This window comes from Anser cygnoides, chromosome 12 (assembly GCF_040182565.1).
Source record: "Anser cygnoides isolate HZ-2024a breed goose chromosome 12, Taihu_goose_T2T_genome, whole genome shotgun sequence".
Classification (NCBI taxonomy): Eukaryota; Metazoa; Chordata; class Aves; order Anseriformes; family Anatidae; genus Anser; species Anser cygnoides.
The window spans coordinates 13,036,277-13,055,359 of NC_089884.1; the positions used below are offsets into that span (position 1 = coordinate 13,036,277).

The 19,083-nt window shown below is 51.9% G+C and overlaps 1 protein-coding gene across 12 annotated transcripts in view; it reads left to right on the forward strand.

Annotated features, from left to right (window-relative positions):
* The window catches only part of HYDIN (HYDIN axonemal central pair apparatus protein), a 129,432-nt gene that overhangs the window by 36,693 nt on the left and 73,656 nt on the right, over nt 1-19,083 (forward strand). For all 12 annotated transcript variants that reach the window (XR_010834391.1, XR_010834390.1, XM_067004278.1 and 9 more), the window contains exons 10-15: nt 5,797-5,896; nt 8,931-9,049; nt 10,640-10,863; nt 14,127-14,194; nt 17,179-17,414; nt 18,843-18,943. Coding sequence is in view for 10 of the 12 variants with exons in the window: in XM_067004278.1 (XP_066860379.1) it covers nt 5,797-5,896; nt 8,931-9,049; nt 10,640-10,863; nt 14,127-14,194; nt 17,179-17,414; nt 18,843-18,943 (848 nt within the window). In the remaining 2 variants the exon portion in view is untranslated. The remainder of the gene's footprint in view (nt 1-5,796; nt 5,897-8,930; nt 9,050-10,639; nt 10,864-14,126; nt 14,195-17,178; nt 17,415-18,842; nt 18,944-19,083) is intronic.

Consider the following 19,083-nt stretch of genomic DNA (forward strand, 5'->3'; position numbering starts at 1 on the left):
TGACCAAGAGATAATGTCAGAGCAGTAGGAACAGTGTTGTGAGCAGGAGCTGAGCACTAAGAGCATCCTGTGGGGCAGCAGGGCAGTGTCTGGGGCACATCCCAGTGCTCAAGTCCTGAGTGGAAACGTTTCCTAGCTGGTTCTGTTACTGTTAGGCACCTTGCTCCAGGACTGCCTGTACATGGGCTTATACACGAGTCTCTCCCCTTCTGCCTTGTGCAGTGTTACCAGGCTTTTGATTTCCATTAATTCCCTTATTTATGGAACAACCATTTCCATATCCAGAGCTTTGCTTGTGTCTTTCTTTCTCCTCTGCCCAGCATGTGGATTTCTTTTCATCAGATAGGTATTTTGTCCTCTTTATCAAACACAGAATCTGAAACTCCACCGTCACTGACTCACAGCCTCCTCCCTGGTGATGGCCCCGTGCCCCTCTGCTTTGGCAGACACCCTCTGTGCTCTTCCATGTAAACCTGATGAAGAGGACGCCCCAGGCTGGGACCTTGATGCCTCCACAGACCTTCTGGCCATCAGTAGGGGTTGCTCTCTTCTTCCTGCCTATCACAGTGGAAATTACCAAACCCTTTTGTGACCAGGGATGGGAGGAAGGATGGGTTAAAGCTGATTCATTTTTTAAAGTCCTTAAATTGTTTCCAGTGGTTAGGAAGCTGGTGGAGGCTTACAGGCTGGAGAACTTCCTGGGCAGGATGGCTCTGTGGAGTTCGTGCAGGAGCTTTGCTGCCTACGTTGATCACCAGCTGCTGGTATTTTCAGCTGTTGCTGCCTGTAGAAGCTGCGGCAGATCACTTCAGTCTGCACAGGGTTAACGAGCTGATGAAAATTATAACACTGCCAAAGAGAAGGCAGTGATTTTGGAGCTACCATGTGACGACAAACATTTTGAGCAGCCGTCCAAGCCTGTGGGAAACAAGCTGTTACACAACTCCGACTTCCCCAACGCATCTCAGATTTGGCTTAATTTGTTTTTGCAAATACTCGCAATATGTCAGCAGAAGCAGTTGCGGTAGAATCCCAGGTGGCTACCGCAGGACAAAGTCCTTGCTTTTTTGCTGCATCCTGCCCACCACGGCCTGGCTGTAAGTCACATTGCAAACACGTGGGAGCTGACTCCTTGGAAATGGAAACCAGGAGAAAGGGAGGGCATGGGTTTGTTACCATTGTGCTGCCCTTGATGAGCCATCGCTGTCGTGCCCTTGCCTGGTGGTGATTCCTCAGCACCACGTGTGAGCTGGGAGCGGATGGAGGTGGTCTGCAAGATCTCCAGGTGTTGGATCTCCAGGTCGTGCTGTGGAGGCAGAGGTTGGGCCAGGAGGCAGCAGCATGGGAGTTCCCTGCCTCAGGTGGGGAACCAAGCTGCTGCCCATGCCCAGGGAGGTTCCTGCAGGTTGTAGCAGAAGGCACCGGCTCTGCTGGGAGCACTGGTGCGTCCCACAGCCCGCAGTGGGTTCAGCTATTTACAGGAAGAGGCAGCTGTTAGCAGGACACACCTTGGGTGCTGTTTCAGTGCTTCTGTTGCCAGCACGGTTTTGGGGTCAATGTCTGCTTTGAACAGTGACTTCCTTCCTGTGGCTCACGTCCCCCTCTGCAAAACAAGGCAGAAGATTTGGTGAACTTCTCAGGAGCAGCTTGTTCTTGTTCAGGCTGTCAGGAAACTGGCAGATTCTCATCATTTAGGGGCTGAGGGAGGGGGAAAAAAGATCTGCAAACATCTGCAGTTGGGCTCTTGCATGGAGATCACGTGTGCCTCTGAGTCCCAGCGTGCCGCTGCATCGCTCCGGGCACAGCCGCTGCAGTTTTTGTGCTGCACCATCATGTGTCCATCCTCTGCAATTGGTGCCACCAGCCTGAGGCTGCTGTTGAGCATTGTGATATGGTGTCTGCAGCACCCCGGGTTGGGTTCCTGCCCTGGATAACAACCACAGCAGGGTCCCGTGCTCCATGTTCTCCTTGCAGACAGCACACCAGCCCAGCAGACCCCTCGCTCCGGAGCTCTCAAGGCAGGCACGCCTGCAGCAGCTAGCCTGAAAGGGTGGGAAATGAAGCATATCCTTTTAACCAGCAGCCCTTGTTTTCCCAGGGGTAGCAGGAATGTGGTGAGGAACCTCTTCAACAGCCTATTTTAATTTCCCAGGAGAAATAACTCATAATATCTTCTAGCTTTATAGTCTGACATTCTGCAATAACGAAGGGAGAAATGACCAGAATTTCCCAGAATAGTTATGACTGTCTTAAAAGAATTTGTTTTAGTCGTGGAACAGTAGAATAAAATGTAACTGGTAATTTTTTCTTGCCCTCCACCTTTGGAGTCAAGTTGCCTGGCTTACAGACTAACTGGAGAACAGGGAAGTTTTCTGTGGATGGATTTCCAAAAGTCTTCCCTGAAAACAGGCTGCATCCTGCAGCAGGGTGATTTCACATCAGGAGATGTGTCTGTTAACTGCTGATGAAGGTTTTCTTGCACGTGAGGGTGAGTGCAAGGCTACACTGATAACTCTGCTCAGAATTATCCTGGAGGGCTGTGCTGGTGCATAGAGCCTGGGTTTTGCTGCTAGTCCTTGGGCTTGATTCCTCTGGAGCCTTGGAGGCATCTCATCTGACCCTATGCTGGGACGGGACCACGCTTCAGATTTATGGAGATGTCCCTTGCTAGGGACACGACCAGGGTAGTGTGCTGCACCCTTACCTGTTTAGGCTGTAAAACAATGTCTGCCCTGAGCCCTGGGCTGCCCCCCGTGGATTAATTGTGCAGTGTGCGAGGACATCCCAGCAGTATTGCAGCAGTCGCTGTGGTCTCGGTGGTCCCGCAAATCATCCCACCAGGAACCGAGTCACTCAGAGCAGTGCCTGCGGAGACTCATTTCCACTCCCTTGCTGTTTGGAGACGTAAATTCGCAGCGTTCTCCCAGGTACTTGCTGAAGGTGTTTCTTCTTGGTGCTGGGGCTGTTCCTCGGGCTATGCAGTGCTGTGGATCCTTGTTTTCCTGGGGCCAGTGCACCCCTGGTGCTGTGCAAGGACTGGAGAAGGATTTTACCTTGTCCTGTGGAAGAGTGGGTGCCCCTGCCTGCCTTTGACACAAAACTTGGGGCTGGGGGAGAACCTGGGCTGTTCTGCCTCGTATCCCCAGGCTCCCAATAGATTATCCAAGCTAGTTATGGGCAGTGGGAATGCTGCTGCCTCTCTTGCACACCCAGGCATCCAGGCCCTGAGGAGTCAGCCCTTATCCCCTCTGTACAGCAGGAGCTCTCCTTGGGACACTGGGGCTCTGGAATTTTGTGGTTGAAGTGCTGGTGGTGCTGTGGGACCCCAGCAGGGCTCTGCAGGGGGCCAAACCCTTGTGCTCAGCTTCTGCCCGCTGTGCAGCAGTGAGCCTTTGGAACGTGTCTTTTCAGGGGCTCTCCCTGAACTCCTCCCTGCCATAGCTGCAACATCTCCTGGTGCTGTTTTTGAGTGGTTTCCCACTCCTGTCCCTTCTGGCTTTGTGCCACCTCCCTGGGTCCCCGTGCACTGCCGGGCCTGTCCCTACTATGAGATATTGCAGGGCTGAGCCCCGGTGCTGCGTCGGCCCTATTTCCATCACAGATGTGCTGGCCTCGGAGTTGGTCGAATCCCACAGTCAGCTAAACTCGCTCAGCTAGAAAACCACGCTGTTGTTTGCAGATACATATTCATCAGGCCAATGGGTTTTTAATTTTCTCCCTTTCCTGCTTAGGTTCATTTTTTGCTTATGAATTGTATTATGCTCGCTTCCATTAACGGGAGATGTATTGCCTGTGTCAACCGCTGAGTAATAACCCAACTGCCCCGAGGTGCCCACAGGGCCAACAAGCCCGATTTTGGTGCGTAAGGCAGGCCGTGAGCAGCAAAACTGGGCTCTGCCAGGTGGCTGGCCTGGAAGAGTGGTTCTGCCGCATTACACTCACGGGAGTTTGTTGCTGGGTCTCTGGAAGGAGGGATGCGCTCTCGCTTCCCAGGCGTGGTTGGGCTCAGGGAGAACTTGTTCTGCTACAACGGGTATCGATATAAAATCTCAGCCTGCTTTTCCAGACATGTTCCAAAGATTTACAACAACCACGGAGTCCCAGCGAATTTCATTTTGTGGTAGGTGATGCCTGGGCTACCCAGGGGAAATTTTCCCTTGGTTCCGCTCCATAGCGGAGGTCTCGGCCTTGGTGTGGAGGTGGTGGGGGATGCTGGCCTCTGGTTTCTTCGGGTGCTCTCACAGGAGGCATTTGGTGTTGCTGATCAGCCCACACCAAACGGAAAGGCTTCTGCACAGTTTAAGGATCAGGTTTAAGAAATCAGGAGGTAAGTGCAAGGCACTCCTTGGTGCCGGGCCAGCAAGGGTGATGCAGCACGGAGCAGCTGAGCTGCTGTTTCTGTGTTGGCAATTTTATCCTACAGCAAAGCAAAGGAACAGTAGAGTTGGACCAGCCCCGAGCCAGCTGGGGTTGCTGTGGATCCTGCCATTGGTTTTCTCCCCCAGTCCCACTGGTCCTGCCCCATCTCTTTCGTGCACCCTCTGCGGTTTGCAGCCAGCTGGGCTGTTCTGAAACCAGGTCCGTCTCGCTGCTGCTAATTGCTGGGCATCCCTCACCTTCCCTGCGCTCTGGCTGCAAGGCTCAGGGCACGGTGCCCACCTCTGCTTTGTGCCCCTGCATGAGATGAAGACCTCAAGCACCTCTACCACTCTCAGCAGTGTCCTCCATCAGTGTGCCAGCAGCGATCTCAGCATCACCAGTGGTGCTATGCAAGGATCTGGATTAGACCCCGAGGAAATAACCCAGGGAAGCTTTGTCTTCATCCTATTCCTTGCTGGATAGAAGCAGGATCTGGCAAATATCTCGCTTCTAGTTTTTTTGGAGAAGAAGCCAAGCAACTTTGTGCTTTCAGGCTGTGCGTGTTGCTGTGGCGGCGGTGATTTCTTGGTGTCAGAGGAGGTTTCCTCCCCGCCTGCTCTCTCCTCCATGCGGCTCTCTCCGAGCAGGCTGCGTGCTCTGGGAGACATTTGCAGCTGCAGCCCAACAACTTGCCGCGTCTCTTCGATCTCTGCAAGAACCGTCCTCTGAGCTCGAAGCACCGAGTCGATGGGAAGCGTTACGGCTGCTTAATATTTCTGCCCAAGGAGTGCCAGAGGCTCCTGTCATCTCAGGACTCTTCTGGACAAAGTACTGAGGATACCCAGCAGCCAGCAGAATTAAGGCCTTAGTTTGTTGATAGAATAATAACTCTGCTCTCTTTGTCTCCTTCGATAAGCCAATTTCTTCATCCCTTGCAGGGTATTATTATAATAATTGTCAGAACTGTGCATTTATGCTAACAAATGTACAAAGAAGCACTGGCAATGTTAGGGCTCAAGTCAGATGCTTAGGATGCCTCTAAGCAAGAGCATGACAAAAGCTATTTTACCTGATTTTTTATTTTTTGGGGGGGTTGAAAGAGGGTGCGGATTTGTAGGCAAATGCCATCTCTGTGTCTGATCCTGCGTTCAGGAACAGAGAGGGTGTGCATCCTGCAGAGGCAAACAGGCCACATCCGACTGTCAGCTCCTTTCTCTGATCTTTAACAAAATGCCCCTGCCAGGTGCCAGCAGAGGTGAGGGATTTAGAAACAGGTGTTTTCAACCGATACCAAAATCTTTGATAAGTTTTGTTGCTAAGCATTCACTTGCTCCTTGCTCTTCATTGATGCATGAATATGGGCTACGAGGCTGTGGTTGAAAAGGAGAAAGGTGATGTTTGGAGATATAAACGGTTTGCTGCCCACTTCTGTTTCAGGAGGGAGACATCTGGCCAAACTCCTCAGCTGAAATTAATGTGATCTTCAGACCCCGCGAAGCTAGAGTCTATCAGCAGACCGTCTTCTGCGACATCTCAGGTACGGCTCCCCTCTCCCTCTTCCCTCGCCCACTGTGCTGGTGGCCTTGCCCTTCCTCTGGGGCTCTGCATGGTGCTGGTTATGTTCCACGAGTGGAAAGGAAACATCATTTTTTCCCCACATTGTCCCCATCGAAGAGATGCGAGGCCATGGTCCTCCAGCAGCCAGGCTGTTCTGTGCTGTTCCCTTCCGAGCTGGCGGATACAAATGTCACAGAACAGCTTTTTATTTATACAGTAATTGCACGGGGTTTGCTTGGCAAATGCCACCTACAGTAATTACACAGGGCTTGTGTTAACAAACTGTCTTCCTGCCCGCCAGCTGCAGTTGTTAGAGATGTGGAAGGGAAGGGTTTATTTTAAAAGTTGTCTCCCAGGGGATGCTGCGCTCCTGCTTTGGCGTCCATCGCTTTGCTGCAGGCATCTCCAGGGTTTGCACCAGGAGGGCTGCTCCACAGCAGAGAGGGAGGAAAGCTGCTGGCGTGCAGTCCTGGAGCCAGCCTGGGAGATTGGGGCACAGAGCTGGGCAAGCAGCCTGCTTCTGGGAAGAGGAGCTGGCTCTTTCATTCCCCCGATGGGCCCACGGAGAGCTCAGCTCTTCCACTGGCTCCTTGCAGGAGGACTTAGAGGAGGTCATTTAACTTGTGCCGAGACCCCCTCCTTGTAAAACCAGAGCAGATTCACTGTGCTATCAGGGTGGGAACTGTCAGAGTCAAGGTTTCCTCGGTGCAGAAAGAGTTTGAAGAAGAAACAGCCATCTTCAGCTAAGGAGTTAGTTGGTTTTGCTTTGTTTCCTCTAAGAAGCGTGGCTGTTCCTTGTGCATTTGGATGCTGGTCACAGGTCCCTTAGGAGCGCAATCTGCAGGTGGCCCACGTGTCCCTAGCTGAGAATAGGTGGAGGTTTTGCCCCGGTGCAGCTCCGTGCATTGCACAGCTGGATCTCACACCCCACGGGAAGGTGTTTTGGCCTCCGCTTCTCTGCAGGTATCTCCTTGCGTTGCTTGGAAGGTCCTGGTGGATCAGGGGGTTTACAGAATTGATCAGCATCATGCAACCCGCAAACCTGGCGGTTAAGAAGTGATTTGAAATTTGCTCTCAGCAAATATTTGAGCTCAGAATGAACCTTTAGTTATTCATGCAAATAAAACCATGGCTCTTGAGTTGCTGGAAGGAAGCACGCAGAAGAGGATGGGGGCTCAGAGGCACAACATCATTCAGTTTTAGGTTTGTCTGCTCTCAGAAATGTATTAGGCTTGGTATTAGGACTGATTTATTCCAAAACCCTTAAGCCTCTCACAGGCCTGGGCCATGAGAGCTGGAGGAGCAAAGCCCCATATGATGAGCCCAGGGGCAGAGCCGTGTGATGCGAAGCTGTGGATCTCTGTTTATCGATGTGGTTGGATGAAAATCACATTCAAAAACAGCCACAAAACATGGGGCTGCTCCATGAGCAGAAAAACAGGTGTCATAAGCAGCAGAAGTTAAGGATTTTGACAGCAAAGTCCTGTGCCTTCGGGCCACTTGCACTGATTTGGAAGCAAGGAGGTGACTGTCTGGAAGCAGTGCTGGGTTACACACCCTGTGCAATGTGCCCAGGTATTATCCCTCCTAAGATCCAAATCCTCACTCCATAGCATCGGGTGTGGATTTGGGGTTGAGGCCCAAAAGGAGGCTTGTTTTTAGTCTCGGTCCTCCTGAGCGAGGCTGCCTGTACTTTGGTCTGCAAGGAGGAAGAGCAAAGTTTCTATTATTTCCTAAAGCTCCAGGACCAGCATAGGGTGGAAAGGAGGGTTTCCGTGGGCCTTTGGGAGAGGCTGAGGACATCCTGCAGGAGGAGGATCTGGTTCGTTCAGGGGCAGTGGCCATAGGAGACATTGCTCAGGTGCATGCACTTCAGCTTCGCAGCGTGATCATGGACAAAAGCTCATCACTTGAAAGCATTTGCCATTTCCTAAAAGCTTTGGTGGTTTAGACCTAGAGTTTTTAATGAAAATGAAGCCACTCGTGATGCCAGATGGAGAAATCTTTTGACAGTGAGCACCCAATGCTGCCTCCTTTACCGTGTCTGTGAAAGAAAATCCACAGCCCTCCAATTAGTGTCTGAGCTGTGAAACACAACTCTCATCTCTGCTGTCGGCTGGCCTTTGGCTGTATCCATTTAAAAAACGTTAAATTCAACAAAGCTGCATAGCTCTTGCTTTCTGGCTTTGGGCTTTTATCAAACATCCTTACCTCGTGGCTGTGAGATCAAAAAGTCAGGCGTCATTGAAATAGCTGTGCCAGGAGAGTGTTTCAAGTTGTGGCACCGTCACCACGTTGTCGCATCTGGGTCCTTCTTTCCCATAGCAAGTCATTTAGGGCATTTTTAATGGTGCAGCAGAACTTGGAAAAAAAAAAAAAAAACAAAAAAACACAACCTTCAGACCCTAATCTTTAATAAATGGTGAGCATCGCTCTAGGACTTTCCTCTCCTCCTTCTGCTACTCACCTTCAGTGCAGAATGGGATGGCAGCAGGGAGACCCAAGACCAGACTCGAGGTAGGATTCAGGCACGTTGGACTGCTCCAGTGTTTCAGAGCGACCTTTGGACCAAAAACTCCTGTGTTATGTCACCTCAGCAGCCCTACAGAAGCAAAGGAGCATGTTGGAGTTTGGGTGTAAAGCTGCACTCCTGCAGTGAGGCTGGGGGCTCCGGGGAGGCTTCGCCGTGGGCTGTGTGTGTCTGTCCCTGCTTCTGTTTCATGATCTTTGTGCCTTCACTGAATGGGTTTCAGCCTCACCCAAACTCATGGGTGGAAGCTTGCAGATGACATGTGAAGTTCAGCGTTGTTTTTTCGCGCACGAGCTGATGGCTGCATTAGAGACTGTCCCAAGGGGGCACTCTTTGTGCACCCCCACAGGGAGGAGGGGGGTTCTGTGTCTTCTGCTGGAGCATCCAGAGCTGGTCCCTGCCCACGTGAGGACAGGGACTGGCACTGAGGGGCACAGAGGGAATGATGGCACTGAGCTGGAAACCTCTCCAAACCTCTCCCCAGGCCGAGAGACCAGGCTGCCCCTGCGCGTCAAAGGGGAAGGCGAAGGGCCCAGGCTGCGCTTCAGCTTTGACCAGCTTGACATCGGGAAGGTGTTCGTTGGATCAGCCCACAGCTACGAGGTGAGCTGGAGGAGGTTGTGTTGGGTATCTGCACAGCACTTCTGTGGCTGGGAGCAGGGCAGGTGGCACCACGCACTGCTCAAATCCAGGGGGCCGGGCAGAGTCTGGGTGCTTTTGGTGGGGTCTGGAAGGCGCGTGTTGTCTGTGAAATCCCACTCCTACTCTTGGTAACCTTTGGAGGGCAGCTGGGAGGCTTCGTGCACAAACTCAAGACCTGAAAGCAGCACTAGGTCGACAGGGTAAGTGTTCAGAGGCTGTGGGTTCAGCCCTGGATGACACATGCCTTTGTACCCTGGCTGTTGAAAAGCAGCCAGAAGGAATTTGAAGTGCAACCCAGTGCAAAGAGGTTTTGGTGGAGCACATCCTGCCTGATCCTGGGCAGTGGAAGCCACCCAGTCCCCAGCTCAGGTCTGGTCCTTGTGCAGAACCAGGGAGCACCCTCTGCTGCCTCTCACCGAGCTTCAGATTTGGTGCCTCCTTGGCTCTATAAAGAACAAAGCCTTTCTGCAAAAGAAGCCGAGGAACTTTCCATAGATTTGCCCTACCAATAGCATCATTTTTTTTTTTTCAAATTAAAAAAAAAAAAGAGAGCAACTGAAAAGAGGTAGTAAATGAGGCAATGCATCATGCCAGACATTTTCAAAAGCTTGACTGTGGCAGGGAAGGACATGTTGAGGTGTTTTCTTACCAAAATATTTTGCGCTCGATGCATTTTTAATGCTGATACCTTATTGCTTCTCTCTATATCAATTTATTATTTTTATTACCTGAGAAAAGACGAATAAGCCGATGATGCTGTTAGTCAGTGCTGTCCTAAACAGCTGGACTGGAGATAAACCTCAGCTCAGGCGGGCTCTATAAGTGTCCAATGTACCAGTGCGGGGTTTGAATACCTGAATATTTTCAGCAGCAGCTGCAAAATTAAAAAGCAAAAGGACACTTTTATGCGTCTGTCTCAGTTTTTCCAGCAGATTTCTTGAGGGCAAAAGGTAGGGAAAAGAAATCCAACGTTCACAGACCAGTGCGTGGAGAGGGCAGGGTTTGCCCCGCACTGGTCGGTAAGCGTACAGCTTTGCTGCAGGGCGTCTGGGGACACCACCAGCACCCAGGCACACGTGGGCATCTCGCAGAACTCTACAGGTGCCCAGGGATCGTCACATGTTCGAGGTGGTAGGTCTCTGAGTATTCTACAAAACATGATGTTGGTTCTAAATTAACTTTTTTTTTTGTCTACGCAACAATAAAATCTTAGGCAATGGCTATGGCTGTTTGTAAAGAGAAATTCTTGAACAGGGAGAGCTGCTCTGCACCTCAGTCTCATCCTTTCCTGACACTGCTGGTTGAGCAGATTGAGGAACTGGCAGACTAAAGAAAAAAATAAACCCAGAGTTGTTCCATTCTTATGAAATACCTCCCATTTGCATGGGAAGCCCAAAGGCGGAATTTGTCTTGCTGTATTTTCTTTGGGTTCTGCCAGGCAGCAGCACACAGCTGCCTTTTACAGATGTTAATTGTTTGACTAGAAAGCAGGTCAACCTTTTGTAAGAAAGGAAGGTTCCTTACATGCTTCCATTTCTCTCGCTGCTGCAGGCGGTCCTGTTCAACAAAGGAGCCATCGATGCCCTCTTTAACTTGGTGCCTCCCGTTACCGCTCTGGGCTCTTGCTTCACCTTCCTCCCCCGGGAGGGCATCCTCATGCCGGATGAGCTCCAGGTCATCCACATCTCCTTCAGCTCCACCATCCTGGGCCAGTTCAGTGAAGAGTTCAGGTTCAGCGTATACGGGTCTCCCGAGCCTGTGACCTTGACCATCAGGTGAGGACAGGCACGGGAGCTCAGTGACATTGCCTGCTGTCCCTGGGTAGTCACATCCCACCAACCTCATCTTATGGTGGCGCAGGGAAAAAAGGTGCCTGGGGGCTCAGTGTGGGGATGCTGGTGTCCAATTCCTAGCCTGGAATCCTGCAGTAGTTTGCCAGAAGTGTAATTGCCTGCAAGAGGGACGGCTGTGCCTCCCGTGCTCTCAACACCCCCTTTAACCAAAAGCCTTGGGTCCCTCTGGGAAGCAGCTTCTCATGGCTGAGCCAGGAGCACTGTAACTTCTCCAGGACCCAGAATTTGGTGTCGGGTTCTTTTGTGGCCCCTTGGCACAGAAGCGAGGTTGTGAGCACAGGCCAGTAGGGTTTTGGAGACAGCTGAAGTGATTTTGCAGCCAGAAGCAGTGTTTTTAAAACCCTGCGTTAATAATCCATACAAAACAGGGAGCTGCAGCCTCAACATCACGTCTAATGATGATGTGTTGGGACAAGAACTCCTCCTGGCTCTGGTACCTCCTTTCTGCAGCCAGGGAAGTGCTGATGCGGCAGACAGGGAGCTCTGCAGCAAGTACGGGGACTTGGGCAGCATCCCTTGGGCTGGTGCCATTACAGGAGATAAGCCCACCATGCAAAACCGGGGGAAATAAATAGAAGAGGCAAAGCTAACTTCTTGGGACCAGAGCACCATATTTCAGCCAGACCTTCCCATGGGCTGGTGGGATGTTGTGATGGAGGCAGGAAAGCTGATGGTGGGTGCTCAGGAGCTTTGGGCTGGCACTGCCTACTGGGCAGCTGTTGGGAGGCACCAGAGCACTGGGGCAAGGCATGGAGAAATGAACACAGCCTGCAGTCATTTTTACCAAAGGAAAGGGAAAATAGGTGAAAAAGAGCAGGAAGGTTATGACTTTGCAAGAGAGAGGTGAGTAGGTCTGTTGACCTCTGGTAGAGAAACAATTATGTTGGCTTTGTGTTTGGAGGGAAAGTGATGCTTTTTTTGGAAATCAAGAGGGAACATTTCACAATCAAATAATTTATTCTCCTCTGTCCCTCCCCCCAAATTGGTCATGGGATGTTATTGCATAAGCAGCTTTCTCCTTGAGCAAGGGCAGGTTTTGCTTGTGAAGATGTGCTTATCACAGCTGCTGTACAGGTTTTCTTGTCTCATGCCCACTCTGCCCTGCTATGGCCGTGCTCCTGAAGGAGGTGGCTGTCCGTGGGATTGGTCTCTCCTGTTTTCCCCCAGCTGCATGAAATGGTTCTGGTTTCTCCACTGATGCTCTGCCTCCCAGAGCTGCAGTCCCAGTGCCAGCACTTTTCCCCTTTTTGTGGTCCCTCCCTGCCCTGTTCTGCCAGCACAGCCCTAAGCTCAGTGCAGACTACGCTGCTCAGTGAAGGAGGATTGCTCTTCCTTTTTTTTTTTTTTTTTCCTTCCCCATCCTTTTACTCCTCCGTCCTGGATGATGGCTCCTTTGCAACCCCTCTGATGTTACCCCAGCCTCCCTGTCTGCTCCTGTCCCGCTGTCCCTCAGCAGGAGCTCCTGGTGCACCCTACTCCTCCCTTGAGGTGGCATCTACCTCTTGATTTCCCTTGTTTCAAGGACCCCTACCCAGCCCTTATCCTTCCTTCTCCAGCCCCACAGCTCCCACTGCTTGTTTGCAGACTCCTGTGAGATGTCCACCCAGCAGCTCAATCTGAGCATCTTGCTTCGGGAGGCTTTGTGCACCGACTTTAGTCCTCCATGGAGAAAACTTCCCAGTTCTCGGAGGAGATCTGGCTGGCAGGACACAGGGCTGTGAAGGAAGGAGCAGGGATGAAAGCTCACGTGGTTCCTGTCCCACCTCGTGTTATCCTTCCTGATCTGCAGAGTCCCTGCTCTCCCTGCACACGTGCATTAAGTAATGCCGCTGAAAGACCAAGCTGTTGCCAAAACCACTGCTTTTCTCCCCAGTTCTTGCAAGCTGTACAGTTATCGGCTGTTGTGTACAGAGCTCAGGCAGTCAGGCAGGTGTAGCCTGAGCCTGGCAGGGCTCTGCTCTGGCAGTGTCCGCTGCGATACCCCATTTGGAGGTAGTTTTCCATCATCTCCCGGCAAGGACTGTGATGGTAAGCACGTCTGCTCCCTTTGCATTGTTCAGAGTGAGCTGCGTGGGCTTGGGAGGTTAGGGCTGATCACACGAGGTCCCCGGGGAGGGAATTGATCAGCAGTGGGAGTTTGTGAACTGGCTGCTTCTCAGGAACTGATGGGGTTTTGCGAATCGAGAATTAGCACTGGACTGAAACTCCTGAAAGATAGTTCTTCTGTGTGCTTCCTGACTGCGTAATCAGAAGATGCCTAAACCACAGATTATTTTTTCTTCTGCTGGGACACCAGCCTTATGGGGTCCTGAATGCTCATTTCTTTGGTGTTCAGAGGATGGTGGAAACAGGGCTGTAGGGATGAAGGCAGGTCCCTCCTGCAGGGTGCTGGGGTCCGTTCGTCTGCAGAACAGGCACGAAGGTAGGCCTGTGGATAAAACTAGAAGGCACTATTTGCTGTGGCCCCAGATTTAACTAACTGGCAGAGCTGGTGATGATTGGCATCAACCATGAAGTAAAGTAATTTATGTTGTGCAGCTCCAGGTACTGATTTCAGCAGACATTGGTGAGTTTGGGAATTTGGAGCCCAGCTGCTCAATCTGTGGAGGGGCAAGGAGGTGTGCTGGGTTTGGGATGCCCACGTTTGGTGGTTCAAGATGTGCTGCTTGTGGATGGGTCAGCTGGTTCACTGGCGACAAGCTGATGATTTTGTCCAAGGTGTAGAGCTGTTGCTCTTCTGGTGCTGCTCAATGGGCGCTCAGGGCTCCCCTGGTCTCAAAATCCTCCACTGTGCGATCAAGGTCCTTTGAGAAAATGACATTTGTATGCTCCATGGGAACACCAGTTCCAGCTAGGAAATGCCAAAGCAGGGAACCTGCAGCTGGGAAGGCTGGTTACAGTAATTCTGCTTTTGTGTGGGCACCTCTGAGTTCTCGTGTTGCAGATGGGGAAACTGAGGCACGGGGCCATCACTCATTTAGTGTCCTTCATCCAGCCAGCAGTAACTTAGGATCATACCTGGCCTGGTGCCCTGAGCCAAAGCAGCTGCTGGTAGCCCTGCTTTGGCTGCCTCCAGCCCACAGGGGTGCCATGCTGAGCACACGGGTGCAGAGCGATGGAGCCGAGTGCCTTGCCCTCCTCCCTCACCACCCCAACTCCTCCTCTGCCTGCCTTTATCCCCGCAGGGGCTGTGTCATCGGACCCACCTTTCACTTCGATGTACCCTCCCTCCGCTTCGGTGACGTCCCCTTTGGTGAGTGCACCCTGGGGGTCTGTGAGGTGGGAGGTGGGTGAGATACCAAAACAGAGCGTGCTGGCACAGGAGTGTCTGCTGGGTTCGTGGCAGCCTTTGGGGTGCTAAAACCGGGGCTGCTGGCTGCCTAGGCAGTATTGTGCCATTAATACTGCACACACAGTCATGGGAAAAAGCTCCTGAGCTGAAGCATGGATGCACTGGGGCGCGTGAGAGCCGATTTCTAGCCTAAGTGCCCCAAAGGAATAGGAGGTTCTGGATGCCTATAAGAGTTCAGGGTGAAGAGTGAGGGTTAAATGACTGGAGTTTCGCATCGGTTCGCTCTCTGCATTGCGGAGATTGGGGAACAAAATCATGGTGGGAACTGGCACTGAGCAGAGTTTGTCCTTCATTGCTATTTTGAGCAAATGAAAGTCATGGTGAGGTCAAATAGAAACGAAGGAATTGAAAGCCGCTGCTTTACAGTGTCCCTCAAGCCTGTTTAACCTGAAGCTCCTAGTCGCTGGCAGCAGAACGACCGCGAAGGGCTGTGCTGCGGGAGGGCCCAGGGGACGGGAGCACCAGAGAAGGGCGTTAAACCATGTGCCAGCCTGTCGTGCTCCAGAGCCAGGCGTTGTGCGGGCACCCCGTTATCGGGTGCTGGGTATGGCACCAGCCACCGATGTCTCCAGAAGTGCAGGATCCTGCTCCTCATCTGGCAGTGCCTGCGGCTGCGCGGCCGGAGCATCCCCATTGAGATGCAGATTCCGATTTCTCCATCTCGGTCTCACAAAAGGCTTTTTTGCTGCGATGATCTGAAGTTGAAATGTGAAATCAATCGTGGATTGATTGAAGGGCCATTATCATTCTGCGCCCAGGATGCCTCTGTGTTTTCATGCTGTTCGTGGACTTTTAAAGAAAACTCATTACCTTCTCTGAGCTGCTTCCTCCTCTCTCTCCATCAGCACTTTTCACTTCTTTGTTTCCCTTTGACCAAATAAAACAAGAAACACGCCTGGCAGAAATACGGTTACATAACACAGGATTCACCCGATGCAATCTGATTTCATTAACAAGGCCTTCTCAGCCGAATAAGGCAGCTTTTGTGGATTGTGACTTTTTTCAACCATGCTAATGATCGTCTGCGTCTGGCAGCTTCGGGATTCTGCGAAGTCTGTGTTGGTCCTTGTGCACCTCCTGCCCCACTGCTAGGCTGCTGGGTTAGCTGCTTGGCACTGCTGGGCATGGAGAAGCTGCCTGCCCTGCCTGCACCCCATTTCCCTCCCCAGCCAGATGCAAACGACGCTTGGAAAGCAGCCAAGCCAGCATCTGCTCCAGAGCAGCAGGGAAGAGGGCTGTGGGCTGCTCTCCTGGGCTGTGGGCTGCTCTCCTGTCCCTGCACAACACCCCCCGGGTGTGCAGGTGATGGAAAGCCAGCCTCCAAGACACGGGTGTCAACCTCTGCAGGGAGCAATCGAAGCCAGCATGGGTGCGATGTCCCCGTTTGTTAAGAAAGGCAAAGCACGTTTCCTGCTGATTTTTAAGCTCCCTGTAAAGTGGGCTCTGAGGTGTCATGCACCCCAAAATAGGAGATCCTTTAACAGGAGCCTCCGGATGGACACAGGTGCTCTGTGCGGTCTATGTTATATTTTTCCAGCCCAGCATGTACCCAAGGGGCACCGAAGATGTCTCTTGGTGTCTGTGCTCCCACCCAGCCCTGTGTAAGTATGGTTAGATCCCTGTCTTAGAGGAATAGCAGCAACTTCTTGACCAGCTCAAGGTTGAAAGCAGGGCTTCAGGTCAGCCTCAGGATCTGAAAATCCATGGTTGGGATGAAATTACCCTGCCTCAGCCCAGACCACCGGCATTTGACAGTGAGCAGGAGGCAGCTGCATCTGAGGAAGCAGTCAGAGCTGGGAGCTGGAGGCTGACCTCGTGAGGTGGAGAACGGCGAGGGGGATCAGGAAGCAGGGGAGACATGGCAGGGGTCTGTAAAAAGGCTAGGTGAGAGCACAGGGGTGGGAATGCAGCTTTCAACTCAAAGTTTCTGCTAGCAGGTGCAGAACCTGCTTTTTATGGGTGATTTTTGTCAGTACAGGTAATCCAACTGTGATGGGATCAGGGGTCGAGAAAAAGTCTGAGGCTCCAGCTGAGCTGGCTTTCCTAGGTGTTGTGCTGACGATTGTCAGCCTCAGTTGATGATGAGAAGGAAGCTCTGCGGGAGTGTTGCACTCACGATTAACCAGAGGAACTGTGCTGCTGTCCTGCAGGCTGGGATGCTGGCAGAAAAGCAGACGCAGCAATGAGCATTATATATGCAGGGACTGCAATAGGCAGCAGCGTGACAGCGTGGGGAGAACCACTTGGCAGAAGGCGTAGTTTCCAGTAACAGGAAGACTTTCACGCCCTGGATCGTGCTGAACACAAGTGATTTACTTGTAATTAAGTTGACTGGACTTTCGTCACAAACTTGTGGTAGTAGGATCACAAGAAACCGCATTAAAGAGTGCTTTGGATAGTGCTGTAGTTCCCAGTTTCATCCTTCCTTTCTTTTACTGTAGATGCTCTTCAATGGCAACACACTGCTTTTACATCCTGAAAATCCTGGGATGTTTCATGGGTTTAAGATAGTATTCAGCCTGAGCATGAGTGGCAGAACTTGAATTTTATTGATTGAGTTTTCAGAATAGATAAATCCATTACGGTCTGTCTGGATGTACTCTCATAAATGGTAAGTGACTGGTGCTGGTTTGGGGGCAAAGGGCAGAGCTCCTTGTGGTTAGAGAAAAGGAAAACCTCTGGTGATCGGCAGCGCTGGGAGCGAGCTGTGCCGGGGGTCAGCGTGATGGGAGAGCGAAGGTTAACTCCTCGCTTAGCTTCTCAAGTAGCCGTCATTCAGATTTGTCAAAAAGCTGCATTCCAAGCCCAGGCTTTTATTACAGGATATTCATGCAGGGAACCAAGGGATATCAGGGGCATATGTCTGTGTTTGTGTCGTTTCGTAGGCTTTCCTCGCACCTTGTCATGTCGCCTCAGTAACACCTCCCTGGTGCCCATGACGTTCAACCTCCGCATTCCGGGGGATGGCTCTGGAGCCCCCAGTGTGACCAGTTTTGTCCAGATCTCGGACAACACCCGCCTCTCCTGGAGGAAGGGAGCTCACGGTGACCTCAAGCCGAGCGAATTTACCATAACTCCCTGCAGAGGAACCGTCCGCTCCCAGGGACTGCTGGATGTCCAGGTACGGCACGGGTCCGGCTGTGTGTGCGTGTTTCAGCAGGTGGAGGTGAAGTTTCTCTGGTTCCAAGAGGGCTTCAGCACTGCTGGTGTCTGGGTTGCTGGGGTGTTTTTGAAGGGGCACCAGCTTACCTCCAAAATTCCAAGTTCACACACCATGTGGTCAAGAGCAGAAGCTATCTGTGTAAGTCTTTGTGAGTGATTTCTCTGATTTAAAGTGGGCAGAGGAAGAGTGAGGTGGCTGTTGGAGAGGTGTCATTGCATAAAAGAGCTTTGTTTTCCTCTTAGCTTTGTTTCCCCGCTCCTGTCAAGCAGAAGGAGCTGCATTGACTGCTCTGGTCTCTAATGGGGAGAGAAAAAATTGTGGCAGCCCTGAACTGTCCAGCATCTGCTGGGCCACACTTTCCCCTTGGAAGGCTGAACTCCTACTGTTAAAGCCAACAGATTTCCTCTGGATTTATGCTATTGTAGCTGAGATTTAAAGTTAATGGAATAATTTTTGTACAGTGGTGAGTAGAGGAGGAAGAGCTTTAGTCGACTTGTGTTTTAATTTAGTTTGTGGGTGCCCTGATAACTGCAAGGTGTATTTAACAGCTCAGACATCATCAGAAGATGTGTTATTCCTGGACACAGTGCTCCAGCATAAAATGAGAGCAAAATCCTCCCTTTCCTTATTGTGGAACGGAGGACCCCGAAGGGCTCGGGCAGGCCAGCACACTGGTGGCTTTGGTGTCACTTTGCTCCATGCCATGGCGTCCCAGGCTGCAGACAGCAGTCCCCAGGGTGCTGGGGCATGGAGACCTGCAGGAGGGATGGGTGCTGCAGCTGCTGGACCACGAGGCTGGGATGGCCTGGCAGATACTGCCTCCAGCAAGACCCCCGTGCAACAGAGAGTGAGGTCTGTTCTTTAAGCTATTATACCCCAAACAGACCAAAGCAGTGGGATCTTTCTTACTGGCTGGTGGGGGAAGCTGTAGGAGAAGCCAGGCAGGTAGGACCATTGTCTCTGTTGCGTGTGCCACGGAGGAGGCAGCAGTAGGGGAGATGGGGAGCATCCATGCTCCAGTGGCGAGGCTCATCCTTGCATCACACCCAGAGCCTGTATGGGATTAATTTTCCACTGCGCTTTTTATTCCAGGTGGTGTTTCTTGACCTGTGGGTTGTTAAAAACTGGATCACTTTTGTTAAAGAGAATTCCTTGGAAGGGAGCTTTATTGTTCCTCCATTCCCTTGCCCCTTTGGTCCCCATTAATCTGCAGTGAAATGCTTCCTGGAGCAGGAACATCTACAGCTCCTCGGTGGAGTTTCAGACAGCCTGGGCTGGTAGAGCATTCTTCAGCGATGTTCCCTCCCACCCACTGACCCCAGCTTTTCTCACACACGGGCGATGGCTCTGGGGAGTCACTGAGCGTCTGCTGTTCTCTTCTGCCAGGTCACGCTGTGCTCCAACACCGTGAGACAGTACGAGCTGGCCCTCGTGGTGGACGTGGATGGCGTCGGCAAGGAGGTGTTGGCACTCCTCCTCACAGCCAGGTACCTTGCCTTCCTGCCAGCTCGTCCTCTCTCCTGGGGCTTCCACCACCTCTGCGCTGCCTTGCACACCGCCTGCTCACTCTGGCCCTGCTCAGGAAGCACAGTTTAATGAGCACATTCTGCCCAGCTGGACACGGAGT